Raw genomic sequence first — 22,568 nt, forward strand, 5'->3', positions numbered from 1 at the left:
TGCACACATAAGATCATCGGCGGCGACCACGGCGGCGATACTCTGTTACCGCCGCCTTTAAATATCATTCCGTAAAAGTCATCCTCTCCACCACCGCTATTTCCATACATCGGGCTATTATTAATGACAGTGCCGCCGCCATATCCGCCATTACCGCCGCCAGTGCTGCCGCTAAATCCTGGATATACAATCCCTTCACCATTACTATACCTGCAAATTAACGAACAAATTAAAAAAAAAAATAATCAAAATTAAGTTTTCCACGTGGAAATGGAAAAGCCCGACAAAACCTTAACCCTTAAGGAAAAAGGGTAACACTTTCATGCTTTGATGACGTGTTAAAAGCTTATGAAATTGATGTTATTATGTGTCCCACTTGGTGGGGTTGAGTTTAATTTTTAAAATTCTTTAAAAAAAATTATAATTTTTTTATTGGTTGGACTCGTATAATAACCATAGTTAGGTCGTGATAGATACCCAACATTTAATTTTATGTTAAATAAATTTAATATTTTAAATATTTTAAAAAGGTCGACTTTTCAGTACCTAAAGTCTCCCGACATATTTGTAATTTTTTAAAATTAATAAATCTAGACATAAAACTAGATTAAAAATGTAGAATAAAACAAAATTATTAAAAGTACAAAAAAATATAAAAGGATTTATTAAATATTTTTAAAAATTATATATATATATATATTATTGTTGATTTGTTTTTTTATTATATGAAATAATCATAAAAAAAATGCTTGATATTTATTTTTTTTAAATTTGTATACAATAAAATTATAAATTTTAAGATTATGTTAGATAATAAAAAAAAATTTAGTTTTTTTTTACAAAATTAAAAATTTAAAGATATTTTTAATGTTTTTAAAAAAATTTAAAAGTATTTTTTGAAATTAAAAAAGAGAAAGGTATTAATAAAATTTTTGAAAATTTAAGAGTATTTTTTAACCTCTTCAAAAATTAAAATTAAAAATATTAACTATTTTTATTAGAAAGTTGAATGATATTTTTAAAATTTATTTAAAAATTTAAGGGTATTTTTTTTAAATAAAATGAAAAATATTTAATTTACCTTGGGGCACCCAAAACGCCAGCGTTCATAGTGAGCTGATTAATAAGAGCCACCGACTTAGGCTCAGTACTGGAGGCTTTACCGTACTGGGTGCTAAGTCCGGCACCGGACGGCACAAAAAACGCGCCGTTCACCAAAATATCGCCGTCCGTCCGCCAATTCCACGCCGTCCATTCCGTCTCCGCCGCATCTAAACGTCTCGTCACCTGTTATTATCAAAATTTTAAAAATTTTAAAACCCAGCCGTCACCGTCAAAATTCCACCGGTAGTCCCTTTAGATTCCGGGCCCTCCCTCCAAGTCCGGCCAAAAACACGAAAAGAAAGAACGGAAAGGGATGGCCCATTAAGAAATGGTGATTTGTTGGCAGCGCGTCAACGTCATGCGCCGCCTCAAGCATGTGGGATAAGGAATCTAATCCTTCCTTTCCCATGCATTCCTCCGCTTCACACATTCCTCAACTCAAAAGCTCGGCCCATGAGCGGCGCCGCCCCTTTTCCAATTTTTAAGAATCTTTATTTTATTCCATTTTAGTACTCAACTTGCATTTTTTTTAATTTTTTTTAAATTTTTGTGCTATAATATAATATAATATATAAAAGAACATAAAAATTTAAAAATAAAATTTTTATAAATTGAGTTAATTTATTGGTTCAATTAAAATTAAATTAAGATGAATCGAGTAATTTTTAATTAAATATTTAAAAAATTAAATTATTAAATATTTAATTTAGCAAATTGAGGAAATATATCATAGAAAATAATTATTCTCCATTTATAATTTTTTTTATGTATATAAATTGATATTTAATTTTGTTAATTCTTAACCAAAAAAAAATCCTAATTAAACCTTTTTTTCTCAGAAAAAAAAATAATATTTCACAAAAACTTAAATTTAAAGTTTTTTTTTTAAATTATTATTATTATACGAAAGAAATTAGATTAAATAGAAAAAAATACTTTTCCTATTCCTTCCCCATTATATTTAAATTAAATAGAAAAAATATATATATATAAATAAATAATCTTTTCAAAAAGGTTTAAAAAAAATTAAAAAAAGTGAAAAAGAAAAGGAAAAAGAGATAATTACCTCTTTGGCATTGGGGTTGACAGGAGCCACATAACGGTTACCCTGGCTGTTAATAGTGGGGCGAGCACTGCCGCCAATGGCGTACATTTCCCAAGCCGTGAAGTCATTGTTGACCACATGAATGTAGCCATGTCTGCACCTGGGCATGCGCTGCACCAGAGCCTCACCGAAGTGGTTGAATGCTATGGTTACTTGCATACCCGAGTCCTGCACGTACCGGTCGTCATGTCCCAGCAGCATCACCTCGTCGTGGTGCGAAAAATAGCTGTTCGATATTGTTATCCCTGTCGATCCCATTATTGCGTCTATTAGCCCGTCGGTGCAGTATGAAAGCGAGCAATGGTCTATCCAAATCTTTCTTGAGCTGAATATTGAGATCCCGTCCCCGTCTGATAGCCCTCGGTGCCCGACGTGGGTCGGGGTTGACCTTTCGATTATCGTAGTAACTTATTAGAATAAAATATTATGAAATTTGATTTAAGATATAAATTAGTTCTCAAATGTATTTTATATAGCTATGGTAAGATCACACGTCAGTGGAAGAGAACGGAACATCTTTATAAGGGTGTGGAAGCCTCACCTTAGCGCCCACATTAGTGGGAGAAAGGAACGAAACACATTTATAATGGTGTGGAAGCCTCTCCCTAGAAGATGCATTTTAAAAACCTTGATGAAAAAGCCCAAAAAAGGACCATACCTGTTGCAGGTGGACTTGGACAGTTACAAATTGTATTAGAGGCAGACACTGGGTGATGTGCCAACGAGGAAGCTGAGCCTCGAAGGGGGTGGACACGAAGTGGTGTACTAGCAAGGAGGTTGAGCCCCGAAGGAGGTGGACACGAAGTGGTGTTCCAGTAAAGAGGCTGAGCCCTGAAGGAGTGGACACGAAGCAGTGTGCTAACAAAAAGACTGAGCTTCGAAGGGGTGGACATAAGGCGGTGTGCCAGTAAAGACATTGGAAGTGGATTGTGGTGGGTCGAACATCGATTGGAGAATGGAACAAGTACGAGCGAGGACGCTGGGTCTCAAAGGGATGGATTGTAAGATCCCACATTGGTTTGAAAGGAGAACAAAACACCCTCTATAAAGTATAGAAACGGCTCGAGAAAGCTCAAAGTAGACAATATCTCGAAGAAACAATATCAAGATCCAACTTTTAATTACTTTTGTTTATTATTTTTAACATAAAATATATTAATTTTAAGGAAAAAAAGTAAAGATTTACAGACCTTATGTTGGCATTGCCAGAGGGTACACAGTGATGCACGTGGATGTTGTGGATGATGATGTTGGACACGTATTGGATAGTGATACAACCACCGCCGGTGATGTGGACGTTGGCGCCACGGCCGTCGATCGTTTTGAAGTTGTTGATGATAAGTTCATATTTGAGTTTGATTGTCATGTCGGCGGAGAAGATGATCCAGAGTGGTTCGAATTGGATCACGGCGTGGCGGAGGGTTCCCGGAGTTGGGTTTTCCGGGTTGGAATCTGAGGAGTCGGTGACGATGTAGATCTTGCCGCCTTTGCCACCCATGGCGTCGCGGCCGAACCCGATGCCGCAGTCAGCGAGTCTCTGCCGGTTCGCCGCCCAATTCGGGTCGCAACGCCAGCAATCGTCTATGGGGTTTCCGGTGAGGCAAGAGAAGGCTTGATCCTTTGATTCGATGGATAGCGCTTTTCTTCTCGATATCGATGCATTGACTGTCCTGTGAGGGAAACATAGGCGTGAGTTGCAGAGAAACAGAGGAATGCTCTGTTTTTGTTTGGACGGCGAGAAAATGCAAAAATGCAGGAAAATGCAAGAAAATACATAAAAATTTCAAATAGGTTTTTGAAAACAGAGAGTTTTAGAGAAACCCAAATGGAAAAACAAAGAATCGAGACACGTGAACTCTCCAGCAAGAAAAGGATAAGAAAACAGAGGATTGCTCTGTTTCTGTTTGGTTGGCGAGAAAATGCAGGAAAATGCAAGAAAATACAGGAAAATTTGAAATGGGTTTTTGAAAACAGAGAGTTTTAGAGAAACCCAGATGGAAAAACAATCAATCGACACACGTTAACTCTCCAGCAAGAAAAGGGTAAGAAAACAGAGCAATGCTCTGTTTCTGTTTGGATGGCGAGAAAATGCAGGAAAATTTCAGATGGGTTCATCCAAACCCAAGTGAAAAACAACACAAGAACAAAAAAAACACATTCCTCCCCTCGATCGAACGCTTGTTCATCAACAAAAACAGATCAAAAAAGAAATCTAAAAGAAACCCAATAAAAGAAGCTGAAAATTTTCAGTTTACCTTTGAAGTTCATCAGCAACAGAATCAGGGTCAGGATGCTGGTGGGGCAATGTGAGATTGAAAGAAGCCGAAGCGACAAGAAAGAACAAACCAGACATCCATATCAAGAGAATGCTAAGAACAGGAAACATTCTCGAACGAACAACAAAAATGGAAGCTGGTCGGACGAGGAATTTGAGGATGTTTCTGGGCGTTGTTCTGTGGTATTAATCGAAGAAAAAGAGACTATTTTGAAACAAGTTTAGTATCTGAAATATCAACAAAAACATGGCTGCTCAGAGAGCCTAAATCCAGAGAGAATGTGAGAATGGTGGGTGAGTTTAAATAATTATATTGAAAAAAGGCTTAAAAAAGGTTACTTTCTTGGTGGGGTTTTAGGGTTTTTAGTTCATGAAGAAAAAAAAAATGAAGAAATTTCAATTACTTCCCCTTTCCATTCTTAACTTGTTAGTAAATTATTCTTAGTATCGAGAAAAAGGCAGCTTAAAATAACTCAAATGGTTTAAGACGAAAGTCAAATATGATTAAAACATATGTTCTCCATGAAAGGTAAGGAATTTCTCGAGAGATCCCGAAATTTGAAATAATGCGTATGGTTTAAAACAAGAGTCAACCCTGATTAAAACATATATGCTCGATAAAAGGTAAGGAATTTCTCGAGAGATTTCAAGAAGAAATGCAGCTTAAAATAATGTAAATGGTTTAAAACGAGAGTCAAACGTGATTAAAACATATATTATCGATGAAAGGTAGGGAATTTTCCGAGAGATTTTATCCAAAAAGTCGTGGAACCTCGAGATATCTTTTCCCGAAACCCTAAAAACGAAGTGAATGGATTTAGATTCTTTGGAGGGTGGCTGAAAAAATGCATATTCTTGTTCTAGAAATGACAAGCCTTCCCTTCTTTATTTCATACTTTCTCTTAAAAAGATTCCTTACATTGCATCTTCTTTCTTCTTATAAACAAAAGGGTTCGTGTTGATCTAACTTTATGTTCGGATTATATTTGATAAATGAAAATGTGTTTTTCATTTTTCGAAAGTAAATCGTGTCATAAAGTGGTAGGAATTATTCATCGTTCTTTATACAGGGGTAGATTCGTAAAATAGCATCTTTTTTTCGTTCATGGTTCAAATTAGGGTTAGGAACAATGATTTAAATTTCGGGTCAATTTTTTTTTTCATTTATCAAAAGTAAAATCATGTAATAAAATAGTAGGAATTATTTATCGTTCTTTATATGGGGGTATATTTGTAAAATTAGCATCTTATTTTCGTTCGTGGTTCAAATAGGGTTAGTAGCAACGGTTTAAATTTCGGGTCAATTTTTTTTTTCATTTATCAAAAGTAAATCGTGTAATAAAGTAGTAGGAATTATTCATCGTTCTTTATACGGGGGTAGTTTCGTAAAATTAGCATCTTATTTTCGTTCGTGGTTCAAATTAGGGTTAGGAGCAACGATTTAAATTTTGGGTCAATTTTTTTTTTCAATTATCGAAAGTAAATCGTGTAATAAAGTGGTAGGAATTATTCATTGTTCTTTATACAGGGGTAGATTCGTAAAAATAACATCTTATTTTCGTTCGTGGTTCAAATTAGGATTAGAAGTAACGATTTAAATTTCGGGTCAATTTTTTTTCATTTATCAAAAATAAATCGTGTAATAAAGTGGTAGGGATTATTCATCGTTCTTTATATAGGGGTAGTTTCGTAAAAATAGCATCTTATTTTCGTTCGTGGTTCAAATTAGGGTTAGAAGCAACAATTTAAATTTCGGGTCAATTTTTTTTTTTCATTTGTCAAAAGTAAATCGTGTAATAAAGTAGTAGAAATTATTCATCGTTCTTTATATGGGGGTAGATTCGTAAAATTAGCATCTTATTTTCGTTTGTAGTTCAAATTAGGGTTAGAAGCAACGATTCGAATTTCAGATCAAAATTAGTTTTTCACTTGTCAAAAGTAAATCATGAAACAAAGTAATAGGAATTATTCCTCATTCGAGTAAGAGGGTAGTTTAGTAAAAATACTATCTCGATTTCTTTTGCTGATCAAATTAGGGATAGGAGCAAAAATTCAAATTTCATATCGAAATTTGTTTTTCATTTATAAAAAATAAATCATCCTCGTTCTTGATATGGGGTAGTTTCGTAAAAATAGCATATTAGAGTCACATGGGGAATCTCACAATAAATGATACAAGAGCCAAACACGGGACAATGTGCCAACAGACATGTTAGGTCTCTAAAGAGAGTGAATTGTAAGATCCCACATCGATTGGGAAAGGAAACGAATCATTCCTTAAAAGGGCGTGGAAATCTCTCCCTAGTAGACGCATTTTAAAAACGTGAGGCTGATGACAATACGTAGCAGACCAAAGCGGATCTGCTAACGATGTAACGATGACCTTAGACTGTTACTATCTCATAAATCTCAAATATCAAACATTAACAAGTCACAACGCATCACTAACATCGATTACAAACATCAAATATTTTTAATTCTCGTAATAATCTTAAAAGTAGGATAAGGAAGAATTGAGTCGTAACTCTATTTTTCAACCCGATGAAAAAACGTCAATCCACGAAACGAGCCGGATTTTCAATTTTTCAAAAATTCAACTAAAAAAAAAAAAAAAATTCAGTTCAACCTACCCTAATCCAGATTGATCAAATTCTCGGGTCATATGAATACCCCTAATCACATCAAAATGTTCGATATATATTTAATTTTAAACTATATTTATATCCATGGATTTTAATATCAATTTGTCATTCATTACCCACCTTATTGATTGTTGATTGTTATATATATATATATATATATATATATATTTTAATTAATCTAACATTATTGCTTTGAAGAAGAGGAATATAATATATATAAATTAATTATCATAATTAATGGTGGGGTTTCAACAATATATGATCATATGAGAAAATAATTGGCTCCAAAAATTATAACAAACACCACAAACAATACACCTAATTAAAATCATATATCCCATTAACAAATTAATTATTGTTTATTTGCATTAATCACCAACCTATATAACTTAGAGTCTCATTAAATAATAATGATTTGTAACATTAACGTCTAATTACACGAGAGAAAAAACTGACCTAAATTTGTCGGTAGTAATTAGCACGTACGCATTTCCTTGAGTTTGAAGGTTAAAATTCATGTACTCGATTAATATTTTATTGTATTAAAAAATTGACATCAAACTATTGATAATTTGTCAGTGACGGACTCGTCGAGTTATATACCGAAACTTTACTTAGATAAATTGTAACAGGTTAAGTACACTGCTAATAGATATTGTCCGCTTTGACCCGTTACGTATCGTCGTTAGCTTCATGGTTTTAAAATGCGTCTTTTGGGGAGGGTTTGCGCACCCTTATAAGGAATGTTTCGTTCTCCTCTCTAGTCGATGTGGGATCTCCCAATCCACCCTTTTTGGGGCCCATTGTTCTCACTGGCACATTGCCTGATGTCAGACTCTAATACAATTTGTAACAATTCAAAACCACTGCTAGTCTGTTTTGGTTCGTTATGTATTGTCGTCAACCTCACGGTTTTAAAACGCGTTTTCTAAGGAGAAGCTTCCACATCCTTATAATAAATGTTTCGTTCCCCTCTCTAATCGATGTGGGATCTCACAACCCACCCTCTTTGGGGCCCAACGTCCTTGTTGGTACACGCCCGGTGTCGGGCTCTGATACCATTTGTAACTGCTCAAACCCATGCTACACTGCTTTGTTTTTCTCCCTAACTGATGTGACATCTCATGTAAATGTTGCATTTTCTACCCTGGATTGAATTTACACTCATTTTAGAAACAAAAAAATAATAATTTTTTTTAGTAAATTCACTAATTTTAAAAATATCAAAATTTGTACCAATTTAATTGGATTAATGTAATATATATATATATATATATATATATATATTATAACATTTTTTAAAATTTAAAATTAAAATTAAATGTTGGTTTACTTTTCAAATGTTTATGACTTGTGGGTGGTGGAGGCGGGAACCCGCCGGCAGAATAGGAGAGGGCGGCGCAGCCGCAGTCCACGTCGGGGCACGTCAAATATTTGTCAAAATACGCACAAAGCAAAGTAAAAGAAGAGTTAAATGGAAATTTGACGTCGGCTAAGAGAATCTTTTTGACTAATAAAAAAAAAGCATATAATATTTTATTAAATACATTATTTCTTTGAAAAAAGAATTAAATAATTTGTTTTTTAGTATACAGAAAAAAGAAAAATCAAGTTTGGTTGTCAAAGTATTTGTACTTTTCGTATGGGTTAGGAGATAAGAGACAAAACCATGGGGTTTTTTATAAGCAAAGCAAACCAATGCTTATAATTTGGTTTAATCAATTCTTCTTTAAAAAAAATAAAATTTCCAAACATATTTTATTGTGAGATCCGATAATTTCACATTGGTTGGGAAGGAGAACGAAACACGGTGTGAAAATCTTTCTCTAGTAGACGCGTTTTAAAGTCTCGAGGGAAAAGATGAAAGAGAAAGCCCAAAGAGGATAATATCTGTTAACGGTGGGTCGGGGCATTACAAATGGTATTAGAGTTCGGTTTCGGGCAATGTGTCAGTGAGGAGGCTCTTCCCTGAAAGGAGGTAGAGACACGAGGCGGTGTGTCAGTAAGGATGCTGGGCCCTGAAGAGGGGTGGATTTGGTGGTAATCCCACATCGATTAGAGAAAATGAACGAGTGCCAGCAAGAACACTGGCCTTAAAAGGGTGTGGAGTGAAAACCTTTCCCTAGCAGAGTCAGCCATGAAGGGGGGTGGATTTGGTGGTGGTCCCACATCAATTAGAGAAAATGAACGAGTGCCAGCAAGGACATTGGGCCCTAAAGGGTGTGAAAAATTTTCTCTAGCAGAGGCATTTTAAAGAATTGAGGGGATCCCCTTTAAACAGAGGTAGAAGTTGGTGGGCACGTGACACCCGAGAAACGAGGGATATATAAATGAACCGAGACCATATCTGAATGAGAGTGATCTTGAGGATAGGACGACTAAGAAATAATTAAAAAAAAGATGACATATATTATCTATCAACAAGGTGCACGTTAATTTTCGATAACTCATTTAATAAATAAATAAATATCTATATATATACGTCCCAATAAAACTTTTTTAGGTTTGGAATGGACATATGAAGGAGCCACTTGAACTACTCGATGCTAGTGAAGAAAATGGGTGGATTATTTGTATGGGCCACTTCATGACTATAATTGGGCCAATAATGGGCTTTGCTTTATTAATTTTTTTTTAATAATAATTGAGATAATAATTGAGAGATGTGAATGGCTATATATTTAATTATTGAAGCATGATATTTTTAAGGGATATTTAAATAAACATTAACACATAAAAATCTGTATTTTGAGCTATTCAATAATTATTTATTCTTATTTTTCTTCAAAAATAAATAAATATACGTTATAATATTTATAGCTATTGTTCTACTTTATTACATAATTTGTTATTTATGCCTTTTGAAAACCATAAATTAAAAAAAAAAACTTTGTTATTTATATAAAAATACTTATATTGTTTTCAATATTTTCAATATTACCGATTTTTTTTCATAAATATTTCTTAAAAAAAAAAACTTTATTTTTTAATTTATTTTTATCCAAATTTACCATTTAAAGAAAAACAACAAAAACGACATCGTTTTGTCCTTTACTTATATTCATTAAATGTCGCAAGAAGACGCATATTTTCATATGGAAGTATATTAAAACATAAAAATTAAAATATTAACTAAAGTTTAATATAAACATAGTAAGGTTTAAATATCATATTTTTCTTTAATAAAAATAATTATAATAGTACTTTAATATAAATATATATATATATATATATATATATATATATATTTATATCTAAAAAAAATTTGGTTTATTTAAGGAAATCTGCTCCTTTTAATTCTCTGTTTAAACTAGATTTCCCATTTTTTTCGGGTCTGTCTCGAACTAAATGAATCTCTCTAATTTATAGATTTTAAAAAATAAAATAAAATAAAAATAATTATGACATCACGCTACCAGCTGGAAATATAGACAAATATAAAATAATTTCCCATAAACTAAAAATAGTTACGACGTGACGTTTCAGGAGGAAATATCCAATAAAAAGCTTATTTTCCCCTTGCAACTGTGCGAGTTAGAATCTCGGTGAAAAAGAAAATGTCGTTTCTGTTTTCCTCTTCCCTCCATCTCTTACCGCCATCAAATCCTGCAACTTCCTTCTCTCACCACCTTCCTCCCCGTATCGCCGCGGTTTCGTCATCTCCTGCGGTCGGCGGTGTCTTCTCCGTAGCTGCAACTTCTCTGTCTCATTATCCCCATGGTCACTCTCGCTGTGGACCGCTTTACTGCTCCTCTTCCGCATCAATGTCGCTCGAGGAATCTACTCCAGCTTCTCAGGTTCTATTTTCGTTTTTAACTTGTCATGATTTGGTAGTGGAGGTTAGTTCTGTTGGTCTGTGGTAGTCTCTGTCGTAATGTGGGAATAGGATCGTCTTCAGTTCCGATAGCAACGAAGGGAGAAAGGAAATTTAGTTTGGTTGAGGTTATTATAATTTGGATCACAAACGAGCTCTCTTGAATTACTTTGTTTAGAGGGAAAATTACAAATCAAATAGTAATTTACAGAAAATGAATTGATTCCCAAGGTCTTGAACTACTTGAATTGCTATGCTACATCGTTGCGATTGGCTATGTGCTGATCGACGGACATTTCGTTTTGTCTTAAACTGTGAATAGTTGGAAGATAGCTTGTTGTACGCGAGAGCTTTTTGGGTGAGCAGATATGTGATAGCGTGGAATGTGGAAGTTGGAAGCGGTTCGTGCTATCTGTTTGGCAGTAAAATGGCTACTCTGCGTGTTAACGATGGTGTAGTCGAAGGTATGATTGTAATCGGTAGACCGTAACTGTGTTGAGATAAATTATGCTGATGGATTTTCTTATCAACAGGTTACGACGTGAAAATTAAGCTGGAAAAAGACCGTGGCCCGCTTCCAGAAAATGTACTCAGGAACCACTAACATTTTTAAACAAATCGTAGAGATGTGAAATCTTCTTAGACGTTATTAAAAACTGATAAATATCTTTGTGTTGTTAGGTGATAAAAAAGTTCCCTCATATCCAAAACTACTGCCCTTTCACAGTCCCTCTTGGATCGGCCGTTGAACCACTCCTCAAATGTCAACTTGCAGTAGCCACTTTCAACTGTAATGATATTCTTTGCTTTGTTTCTCTATTTGTTATCTTATAACATTCTATTTTATCTAAATAGCATATATATTAAAGTTTAGACCTAAGCTACCACCCTCTCTCGTCCACCTCCTCAATCTTTAGAGTTAAAAGAAAAAGATAGAGATAAAAGAAACAAAGAAAAAGGAAAAAGGGAAAGACGGGCGTGATTTTGATTGTAGGACTGTGGCAGTTATTCTTGATCAAATGTTTGGTGCTTCTGCAAAAGTGATGTATTGTGATAATGGCTATTTGTGCAGTAACATTGTTGCATGTCTTCCTCCCCACAATAATATTAAAGGACATGGTCTTTAAAAACATGGATGTTGTAGTTATTCGGAGACCAATGTTTTTTCCCATTGATATATCATGCCTTTCTTTATGGTGTACAGCCTATGGTCAATGCAACAATATTACTTGCCTGCAGCTACCTGGTGTTCTGGATGACTTGTTCTCCTACGAAGGTCCTCTAGGTGCAGTTTACTCGAAAGAGGCTGTATCACTTTACCTTTGGGCTCCAACTGCCCAGGTATACCAATTTCCTACTTTAGCTAATGGCATACCGATTTAGTCTATTACCACGATATGTTGTGCTTCTTTTGAATTTTAACCTATTCATTCTCTTCTGTTTCTGCTGCATCAAGCAGGCTGTACAGGCCCAAATTTACAAGGAACCAGTAGGTGGGAGGCCATTTGAAGTTATTCAGCTTGAGGAGCTTGATGGCGTTTGGAGAACTAAAGGACCAAAAAGTTGGGAAGGCTGTTATTATGAATATGAAGTAACGGTCTACCATCCTAGCACCTTGAAAGTTGAAAAATGCTTTAGTACCGATCCTTATTCTAGAGGGTACAAAGCTCTGACCCAAAAAACTATGCAGCATTGTTTTTGACATGTATGCGGACACTTGCAACTTGCAAGAAAGTGCAGGCTTTACATATACTCCACTCTTTTTATTGATAGAGCAGGGTTTCATCAGATGGAAGGCGGACATTGTTTGTTGATCTTGGCTCTGATGACTTAAAACCTGAGGGATGGGATAAATTGGCTGATGAGAAACCCCCATTGCATTCCTTTTCTGACATCAGTATTTATGAGTTGCATGTAAGGGATTTTAGGTAAGTACTTGATTCTTACTGTGTTTAGAGCTTTTTCAGGATTCAACTCCAACTTTTCAGTTAAAACATTGTAGGAAATGTTGAAAATTATATGCTAAAGTTTCCCCTATTATTGTATGTAGGAGAGAAATGACCTTCAACTTTCATCTTGTTTTTCTTTACTACTTTAATGAAGCTAAAAACTGACAAGGTAAACCGTCTGATATTACTCCGTCTTAAACAGGGGTAGAAAAAGAATAAAAAAGTCAAAAGATCAAAGAAGCTGATGTGATTCTTTTGTTAGATGTGGCATTTGTAACAATAGTTTTCTGCCAATTTATTCATAAAAAAGTTAATTCCAAGAAAAGGAAGTAGAGAATCTAGGATTTTACTGTACACTAATGGTGGTGTGTGCATTGCCTTTTTTGATTTAATTATCTTTTTCTGCATTGTGCTGTACTCTTTTCAATTAAATCCTTTACTTGTTCTGTATTCGTATTGCAGTATAAGTGATCAAAGTGTGCATCCTGATATGCGTGGTGGTTACATGGGTTTTACTTTGCAGGTACTACTTTTCATCCATTGTGTGAATCGGTTATTAGTTGAGTTGCATTTGTTTAACTTAACCATTTTCGTTTCCTTCACTCCTTTAACCAAAAAAGGAAAAAAGAAAAAAAAAAAAAGAAAGAACTTTTCCACCCTGCCTCCCTTAGATGCCATGCATGTTTTATCCCATACAAATCATGCATGAATTGGATGTTCGGCTGGGAAGCTGAGAGTTGTAGGATCCCTCTCTATTATCTTTTATCCACATACATTATACATTGATTGGATATCTGGATATTGGAATAAGAAGCTGATCTCGTAGGATCAAATATAATAGTACTTAACAATAAGCATATGCCACTTGAAGGATTCTGATGGTATCACTCACTTAAAGAAGCTATCAAATGCTGGTATTAGTCATGTTCATCTACTTCCAACATTCCAATTTGGTGGTGTCGATGACGACAAGTCAAAGTGGAAGTCTCTCGGTAAGTGTATGTCTTTGGTTTGCCTTTTGTGATGTTTCAATTTTGCCTTTTGTGACGTTTAAATTTATATCCAAAACTGAAAAGGACTGTTTTGGCTATCGTGGTTTATTGTTTGCCCATCTGAACCTGGTAGCCTGCTTCATAATTCAATGTTTAGAGTATGAAATCTCTTCATTGAGAATTTGTTAGTTTCTTACAAAAAAAGAATTTGTAGTTGAGAGATGTAGGTTACATTTTGGAAGACAGACAGAAAGTTGTTGAAAGTTCTTGAGATCAGTTGTTGCACCCTCCCATTGGAGTGCATTAGCCCTTAAGAATTTTTCAAAGGTAAAACATTGATTTGGAGCAATTACCAGTGAACAATGTTCCTGCCATTAGAGGCGTGCATTTCTTTCATTCGCGTCGAATCATTTGTTGTTAGCAAACTATGTTCCTGTCATTAACTAACAACAACCTGCTTCCACCAAATGTGATGCATTCTCCTGGCTTTTGTTCTTTCTTCTAGAGTCAAGAATGTGTACTTGGGTCCTATCAATATATGATCACAAATGATTGGTGTTTCTTAATTCTATTTGAGATGATTAAAGGAGTCCTTGTAGCATTTGATGTGTTTAGCACTCACTGTCTACATAAGACATGTTACAGATATCGAACTTCTGGAAAAACTTCCTCCAGATTCAGCTGAACAACAATCATTAATTGCAGATATCCAAAACAGCGATGGGTATAACTGGGGGTAAGCTCTTGATTTTGGAGTCTTCTTTAAAGCTGTTAGGTTCTTTGAGTTTTATGGACTCATTTGTGTATGTTTGTTGTGTCTTTTTAGGTATAATCCTATTCTGTGGGGAGTACCTAAAGGAAGCTATGCTAGTGATCCTAATGGTCCTTGTCGTTTAATTGAGTTCAGAAAGATGGTTCAGGTTGACAAACTTTTATGTTTCTAACAAGTCTAAATCAATATATATTCAGTTATCAATTGCAAGTAGTGCAATCTATCATTTTAAAGTATTCATTTATTACAGGCACTTAACCAAATTGGCCTTCGTGTTGTGTTGGATGTTGTCTATAATCATCTACATGGATGTGGACCTTTTGATCCAAGTTCTGTTCTTGATAAGGTCTCAACCTCTAATTGTTTTTGATGCATTCTTGTGCTTTCAATATTGCTCAACCCACCACTAAAGATTTCGTTGTTCATGTCTTACCTCTTCATGTTAACATTTTCTCGATGAGGGTTTCTGTTTTTCTTTATGATATCGTTTTCCTCTCTGGTAGATTGTACCGGGTTACTATTTGAGAAGGAACATTGATGGTTTCATTGAGAACAGTACCTGTGTAAATAACACTGCCAGTGAGCATTTTATGGTTGAACGCATGATTGTGGATGATATCTTACATTGGGTAGTTGATTATAAGGTATTTACATACAAAAATATTGAATCTTCAGCTCCTTTATGCTGTTGCATGCAGACAGAACTTGACCTTTATATCTGTCGAACACAATTTCTTGATGTTTCCCAGGTTGATGGATTTCGGTTTGATCTTATGGGGCATTTGATGACAAGTACTATGGTATGTGACTTTATTTTCACTTAAATTCATGCATAGTACTTATAGAGCTTCATAATTCAATTGCAATACTCGATATTTATTATCTGATTCTAATGTTGCAATGGCTATTGAGCCCACTGTACATGAACTTTGAAACTAAGACTAAACTTCTGGTCTGCATGAAATGTATGGTTACTTGAAGTTGAAAGCAAAAAACGCACTGCAAATATTAACACAGGAAAAGAATGGAGTTGATGGTTCAAGTATCTACCTGTAAGTTTGGGCAAATTTCCTTACTGTTGCACATTGTGTTTGTAGCATAAGTTAATTCCAATGTGAGATTTGAAGATTCTTTTGCATTCTCACACATTTCAATTTAGATATGGTGAAGGATGGGACTTCGGCGAAGTTGCAAAAAATGGTCGTGGAGTAAATGCATCACAGTTCAATCTTTTTGGAACTGGAATTGGGAGGTATATACTTTTTTTTCTTCTGCAAGTTTTGTGATCAGGCAATAAATGTTTCAATTGCAAATCTGCTAAGCAATCCTCGAGATGGACTAACTAGTGGCTGCTCTTGGCAATTTTATTGAAAAATGCAAAATCGCATTATTTTTCCCATTTTATGTTCTAAGAGATCTTAAAGATGGATACTTTTCTACCCTATGGATCTTGCGCCTTTGTTAATTTTCTTGGTTGATTGTATGAATATAAACACCTCATTTTGATGTCTGCGTTATTTGGTCTTAATTTATAAATACGACTGTTCGCTAGTTAGAAAACGTAATTTCCCTATTAGCTTGGCACGTGTTTCTTTTATGCACGAGTTCGAATATAAACACGTTGTGATTTCCCTATAAGCGTTGTGTTTGCTTATGGCACATGTTTCTTTTATGCACGAGTGATTTCCCTTTCGGATTGGTTTTCAGTGTTGTGTTTGCTTATGGAAAAGTAATATTGGGAAATTTTAAATTTATCGTGTTTTTTCAGTTTTAATGATCGAGTTCGAGATGCAATGCTTGGTGGATCTCCATTTGGTCATCCTCTTCAGCAAGGATTTGTGACTGGTCTATTGCTCGAGGTATTTTGGAATTTCTTTGATCCGGGCGTCCTATAATCTGATCTTGACAGTTTGTCATCGTGTTCAATCAAATATCACAATGGAGGAAAATTGCTCCGGTTACTATTGATTTAGCAGGTTTTAGGTGTAAGACACGGTTTTCACTCTGGTCTAGAGAAGTGGGATTTACTTGGAACGAAAAATTTCCTGTTCAGATCATTATTTAAGAAAAAGCGAAGTGTCTATTCATCGAATTTTTATTGAATTGTAGGTTTTTCTTCCGTTGAATTTAGGATAAACTACGAGAGCAGATAGTATCTAGAACTTCCCACCTCCCTAACTCTTTTGGCTAGCCTTATTCTTTAGAGAGAAGAGATTGGTTAATGTTCAAGCCTTCATTGTCTCCGTTCATCCAATCTTTATACTTGAAAGAGAAGAAATTGGTTAAACCAAAAAATGCGGCCAGCAACTTCTAAACACCAACCACACCCTAGAAAAATAGAAGTTTCAAACACTCCCCATAAGCAAACACAACGCTGAAAACCAATCCGAAAGCACATTGCTGGCAACTTTTATCAATTCCAAAATACCCCAATATTCTTAGGACTCTGGCTTTGAGACCATGTTAAATCCCTAATCAAACCAAAAACTTAAGCTGATGGATCATGGTAGATTTAACTATATCAACACTATAACACTTTCCCTCACTTATGGGCTTGACAATTTGTAGAAGGCTCCAACAAGTGGAAATCAATATTAATTGGGAAGGAAATGATTTTTCAGGGGTTCAAACAAAAGACCTCTTTCTCTTATACTATGTCTAATTAAGAAAGAGAAGTTTGTTGATGAAATATTATGTCACGTAATGCTTTCCTCATTTGAATGTAATTTTTTTCTATATTTTTTTGTTTATAAATTTGTTTGTTAAATAATTTGTATGTTGAATTAAAAGCGTTTTGTATTTTTCTCTGGCTGTATCACTAACATTTGTACTTCATTTAATTACAGAGTTTTCTTCCTTGTGTCCAATGTATTCAATTTTTCTTATTTTGCAGCCTAATGATCATGATCATGGTACAGACAAAGATGCGGAATTCACGCTTGCTGTGTCAAAGGATCATATTCAGGTTAGTCACCTCTGTGTGAGTTGAAGTGGCCCACTCTTAGAATCAGTCTTCGTATGTTCTGTTAGTAGCCCATGTGTTGTAGGAAATTTTTTATAATTGCAATTATTATAATTTTTTTAATATAGTGAATGTCCAAGCCTGTTTGCACGCATATTGACTATTCTCACGGGACAACCATTTGGTTGCCAAGAGAACTCATAGGATATGAGATTCTAGGTAGGTAACCATAATAACTTGAACATGAGGCATGTACTATCTTGATTAATTGGAGATGAACTATGTTTATGTAGCCAATACTGGTTGAATTTACATATAGATAAAAGAAGAGTAATTCACCTTTCTTACAATATATAAGGAAGTGAGAATCAACTATCAAGCACTAACTTACTTGAGTTGAAACATGAAAAACGTTGGTTGGAGTTGAGATGGGTTAGGGATAATAGGCTCATGAACCTTGCCATTAACAAATAGTTGGAAGAAGGAGGAGAAATTGTAAACTTGGAGGGATGAACGGGGGGAGAGAGAAGTAGAAAATTTGAACAGGCTGAAGCAGTCGTGAGTCGTCTAAGAGAAGTAGAGAAAGAAGAGGACCTTTGAACGAGGTGGGAGAAAGTTTTTTTGTGAGGACAAGGACTCAACAAAAAAGGAGAAATGGAGGGAGAAGGAATAGAGGGTGGATGACATGATTTGACGTTGCAGACCCAGAAAAATTCACACTGGACTCGCCTTATTCTATTTTTTCAGCAATTCAAACGTCTATAGCTACTTATTTTAGGACATCCTAACTCAGCAAAATTTTGGTAAAACTCTCATTTTTTGGGCTGAAAGAACATAAAAGAACTCTGGCTTATTCTAGAAAGACTGCATTTTACAAGTCATTAATATAAAGAAAGAATTGGAAAAATGCTAGGAAAAATTTGAAAAGAGAAATCTGGTTTTGAATTGAGAATATTGATTATTTCAACATTTGCATTGTACAAAGCCATCAATATAGTCAGATTTATGTTTAGCAATATAGCTACTCCAGTATATTATTACTTCCCTCGGGTTCCGATCCAATGTATTTTAACTACTTACAATAAATTTTAGGTTGCCATGGCTGCCAATTTGAAGGACTACGTTCTAGCCAATTTTGAAGGAAAGGAGGTATTTTCCTTGAAGCAAGCAATTTCTCATTAGGAACATTTTAAGAGGGATTTGGTATTTGTTTTCTAACATGTTTGTGTGTGTGTGTATGCATGCAAAGATACGATTGATTTCACTGACTTTATCTAGTTCATTTGCCTGTGTTTTCATCGTTTTGAATGAAAAACTTTACGGTAAAAAGTTGTGAAAGGACATAGTTATTGATTTTCCACATCTATGATAATATACCGTTTGTCTACTATCCTTTTTCAATTAAAACAAGTTCTTTTTCTTTTACACAAAAAATATAGTTTTTAAATAATATAGACGTATACTTCCTTATGGGGGCTGGGGGTCATTTCCATGAAAAGGATATGTTGTTAAATCAATCGTTATTCCTGCATTCTGATTTACATGATGTAAAATATTTTAGTATACTTGTCTTAACGAATACAAATGGAACTGGTTCATTTTTCTGCACCTGCGTATCATTAGTCTTTTCCAACAAGATTTGCATTTCATTTTTTCATGAAGAATTTTAGAAATATCATATCTTTTTCCAGGTGAAAGGATCAGAAGTACGGACTTATGATGGATCTTCAGTGGCGTATGCTTCTTGCCCCACAGAAACTGTAAGATGCACCGTCATTTTGGGAACCGCCGTTATCATTTATCTAGGCTCACATTACCTCGGATATTAAAATAATAGTTAAGTTCTGATATGCACAGCCATGAATTTGACATTCTCGATTGATTCCCAGGTGAACTATGTTTCCGCTCATGATAATGAAACCCTGTTTGACGTTGTGAGTTTGAAGGTATTGTGAATGTACTTTTGTGAATCATACTGATTTCTTTAAGAGTTGACGTCTGATTATAGTCTTTTTCTTGTAGACTCCGAGAAACATTACCGTGAATGACAGGTGCAGGATGAATCATCTGGCAACCAGTATTATTGCACTATCGCAGGTATTTAATTTTAATTAATCATGAAAATTCAAGGCATTACATGTGCAAATCAGAAGAAACTTATTTCACACAAAACCATGTTCATGTGCCTCAATAAATTACCAGCAATTCCGGAAGCTGAGGTTATTCAGATATGGGCTATATATAGCTACAGGAATCCTATTCTTCTGAACATTTAACATCCCTAGTCAATGTCCTGCCCTTACCGAGATGAGTCTGCAGATGACACTAAACGTGGTCTTGTTCTTTATAGAACCAAAAGATTAAACTAGATAAGGAAATTGAAACGGGAAGGTAGGTAGATCAGAACCAAGGAACTCATACAATATTCATAACTTTAACCAAGTCGCTGGTGATTTGGGACGTGGATGCCAGATATGTTCTTGGAGTTCTTTATAACTGTGTGGACTGTGACATCTAGATCTGAACAATGAAAACCTTGTTTTCTATTTATCGTTTGATAAATTTTATGTGCATTGACATAATTATACACTATCGAGTAACTGACTGAATTAGTTAATTATGATTCGTAGTTTTGTAATTCTTGTCACTGAATCACTCTCTTCCTCTTTAAGGGAATACCATTTTTCCACTGTGGTGATGAATTACTACGCTCAAAATCAATGGATCGTGATTCATACAACTCTGGTGATTGGTTCAACAGGTCCTGTTCTTTTTCCTTTTTTTTTGCATTCAATTATTTATTAACATTTCGTAAGTATTTAGATGTTGAGGGCACCGACTACAGTCTTTTAAAAAAAAAAAATTGTTCTAGTTTTCTGCAAATTTTATGCAGTACATAATTTGGAACATATGATATATTACACATTGGGTATCAAATCTCATTTTCTCTAACTTAAATGGTATACTGCCAGTTATGGTTTGTCTTTGTTTACCTTGAATTGATTTTTACTTTTCTCAAAATCAGACTCGACTTCACTTACATGACAAATAATTGGGGCGTTGGCCTTCCTCCAAAAGAGAAGAATGAATACAATTGGCCTCTGTAAGTTTTAAGAAATTTGCTAGATTTTGAGTAGCATTCCTTCTGCAAGTCTTCCTTCCCCTTCTGGAATCTGGACTAGATGGAACTTATTCCTATTCTTAAAAAATTTGTGGGAGGTTTACTGGAAAGCTTTGTTAATAATGTCATCCATTTTCAGAATCAAACCAAGACTGGCCGATCCCTCCTTCAAACCTAGTAAAAGTCACATTCTTGCTGCTGTGGAAAATTTTACAAATCTGTTACAAATCAGATACTCTTCACCACTTTTTCGTTTGAAGACAGCTAATGCTATCCAGGTAAGAATGCATGTTTAAGAATAATTGTCAGATGAAATATAATGTAAATTTTTAATTCAGCTGATTAATCTTGGGGACTTGAGATCCATATTCAATAAAACGGTCTTTTTCTTGTACAAGAGCAACATAATACAGGGCTCAAAGCATCATTACTTTGTTTCAGGCTGGTCCACAATTTACACTGCTTTATTCCAATCTCTACTTTTCGACATGCAAAATTGAAATGTTATGGTTGAACCAGTTAAACTGGACATAACGTAGCACCAGCTATTCAAACAGATATCAGTTAGCCTGCTTGTTTAAAGGCTTAGATGTATGACATCATTAGCTCGGTTTCCCTAGAATTGCTACACATGTCTGGTTTGGATTGGAATGGAATTTACTTTTCTGGTGCTTGTGATGTGAAGTGCCTTTGCCTTTTCTTGTGTAGAAACGGGTCCGTTTCCACAATACAGGCACGTCGCTTATACCTGGAGTCATAGTGATGAGCATTGAAGATGGGCAGGAAGGCATTCCTGGGTTAACTCAGCTGGATCCCATGTGAGTAGAATAGCTTTCTCTAAATCCATGATTTTACTCATAATAATATTGTTATCTCATGTTTTCTGCAGTTACTCCTACATTGTTGTTGTGGTTAATGCACGCCCATCTGAGATTTCATTTCCTTGTCCTGCATTGCGCGCAAGAACTCTCCAATTACATCCCATTCAGGTAAATAAATACTCTCTTGAGATCCAACACTGCTTCGCTCCAAAAGAGAACTTTTGCTAACTATAGCTCTTATCTTTATTATTTGTGCTATGTCAACGTTTTAAATATGGCAGTTGATGTCAACCGATCCAATGGTTAAAAATTCAGCTTACGAGCCATCCACAGGATGCTTCATGGTGCCCTCAAGAACCACATCAGTATTTGTGGAGCTACGGAAGCATGAGTAGCCTCATCCTCCGGAATGGTACTCCCTTATTCTTATTCCATTTCAAAATGTGAGAATTACACCATTTTTGGTGTATTCCTCATATTCATCATAGCACTATATGTTAAATCAAAAAGTCTAAGTTCATAGATACTTTTTTAATATATATGTCACAAGAAACTCAATAAGTGTCCTGCCAATACTATAAAAAGACAATCACAATAAGAGTTGGCATACAAGTCCTCTTACTCTAATGTTATGTCGCATCATAAAATTTATTAATTTGATTCTTTTCTCTCCACAGTCCTTTGCTATTTGGTGTTTAGTATAATCTATAATATGAGGTAGTGCTTTTGATTTCTCTTCTCCAATGAAAAATCCAAGTTGAGAAGGACTATTATCGTTGGTCAATACTCCCAATACAAAATATCTTGGACTTAATCTAGCTTTCTCCATCAGGTGATGTTGTGACTGCCATTTCTTTTTGCCACCCTTCTACTCACACCCACCTCCCCAAGGGGGAAAATGGGCATGAATAATCAATCCTTCATACCCTTCTCTTTTATTATTACTCCAATAATGTCAATGATAGGGACTGAACCTTCGATTTTATTTTCAAATGGGCCCTACTTCTATGT

General features: G+C 35.0%; 2 protein-coding genes across 2 annotated transcripts in view; one reads left to right on the top strand and one right to left on the bottom strand.

Moving 5' to 3' along the window:
• Window positions 1–4,823, bottom strand: part of LOC111449983 (probable pectate lyase 18) — a 4,970-nt gene extending 147 nt beyond the window's left edge. Inside the window, exons 1-5 of the mRNA XM_023090106.1 lie at window positions 4,465–4,823; window positions 3,400–3,879; window positions 2,171–2,597; window positions 1,082–1,287; window positions 1–210 (exon numbers count right to left, since the gene is read on the bottom strand). The exon at window positions 1–210 is cut by the window's left edge and continues 147 nt beyond it. Coding sequence (XP_022945874.1) covers window positions 1–210; window positions 1,082–1,287; window positions 2,171–2,597; window positions 3,400–3,879; window positions 4,465–4,595 — 1,454 coding nt within the window. The 5' untranslated portion in view covers window positions 4,596–4,823. The remainder of the gene's footprint in view (window positions 211–1,081; window positions 1,288–2,170; window positions 2,598–3,399; window positions 3,880–4,464) is intronic.
• A 5,846-nt stretch (window positions 4,824–10,669) lies between these two features.
• On the top strand, window positions 10,670–22,225 carry LOC111449862 (pullulanase 1, chloroplastic). The gene is made up of 28 exons (XM_023089953.1): window positions 10,670–10,923; window positions 11,263–11,404; window positions 11,474–11,526; window positions 11,622–11,730; window positions 12,145–12,281; window positions 12,400–12,599; window positions 12,719–12,868; window positions 13,352–13,412; window positions 13,761–13,881; window positions 14,527–14,617; window positions 14,708–14,801; window positions 14,904–14,999; window positions 15,157–15,297; window positions 15,403–15,453; window positions 15,635–15,705; window positions 15,813–15,905; window positions 16,422–16,512; window positions 17,547–17,618; window positions 18,708–18,764; window positions 19,307–19,375; window positions 19,505–19,561; window positions 19,638–19,712; window positions 20,288–20,376; window positions 20,641–20,718; window positions 20,876–21,014; window positions 21,445–21,554; window positions 21,626–21,725; window positions 21,839–22,225. Exons 1-28 carry the CDS (start codon window positions 10,684–10,686, stop codon window positions 21,950–21,952), a joined length of 2,901 nt encoding a protein of 966 aa, XP_022945721.1. The 5' UTR covers window positions 10,670–10,683; the 3' UTR covers window positions 21,953–22,225.
• The last annotated feature ends 343 nt before the right edge of the window (window positions 22,226–22,568 follow it).

This window comes from Cucurbita moschata, unplaced genomic scaffold (assembly GCF_002738365.1).
Source record: "Cucurbita moschata cultivar Rifu unplaced genomic scaffold, Cmos_1.0 Cmo_Scf00011, whole genome shotgun sequence".
Lineage (NCBI taxonomy): Eukaryota > Viridiplantae > Streptophyta > Magnoliopsida > Cucurbitales > Cucurbitaceae > Cucurbita > Cucurbita moschata.

Excerpts from the sequence above, each read along its gene's own strand:
- LOC111449862 (XM_023089953.1), top strand. The coding sequence starts at position 10,684 with ATGTCGTTTCTGTTTTCCTCTTCCCTCCATCTCTTACCGCCATCAAAT. Across the intron at positions 11,527-11,621 it reads GTGGCCCGCTTCCAGAAAAT|GTGATAAAAAAGTTCCCTCA; the intron begins GTACTCAGGAAC and ends TTGTGTTGTTAG. Across the intron at positions 21,015-21,444 it reads AGACAGCTAATGCTATCCAG|AAACGGGTCCGTTTCCACAA; the intron begins GTAAGAATGCAT and ends TTTCTTGTGTAG.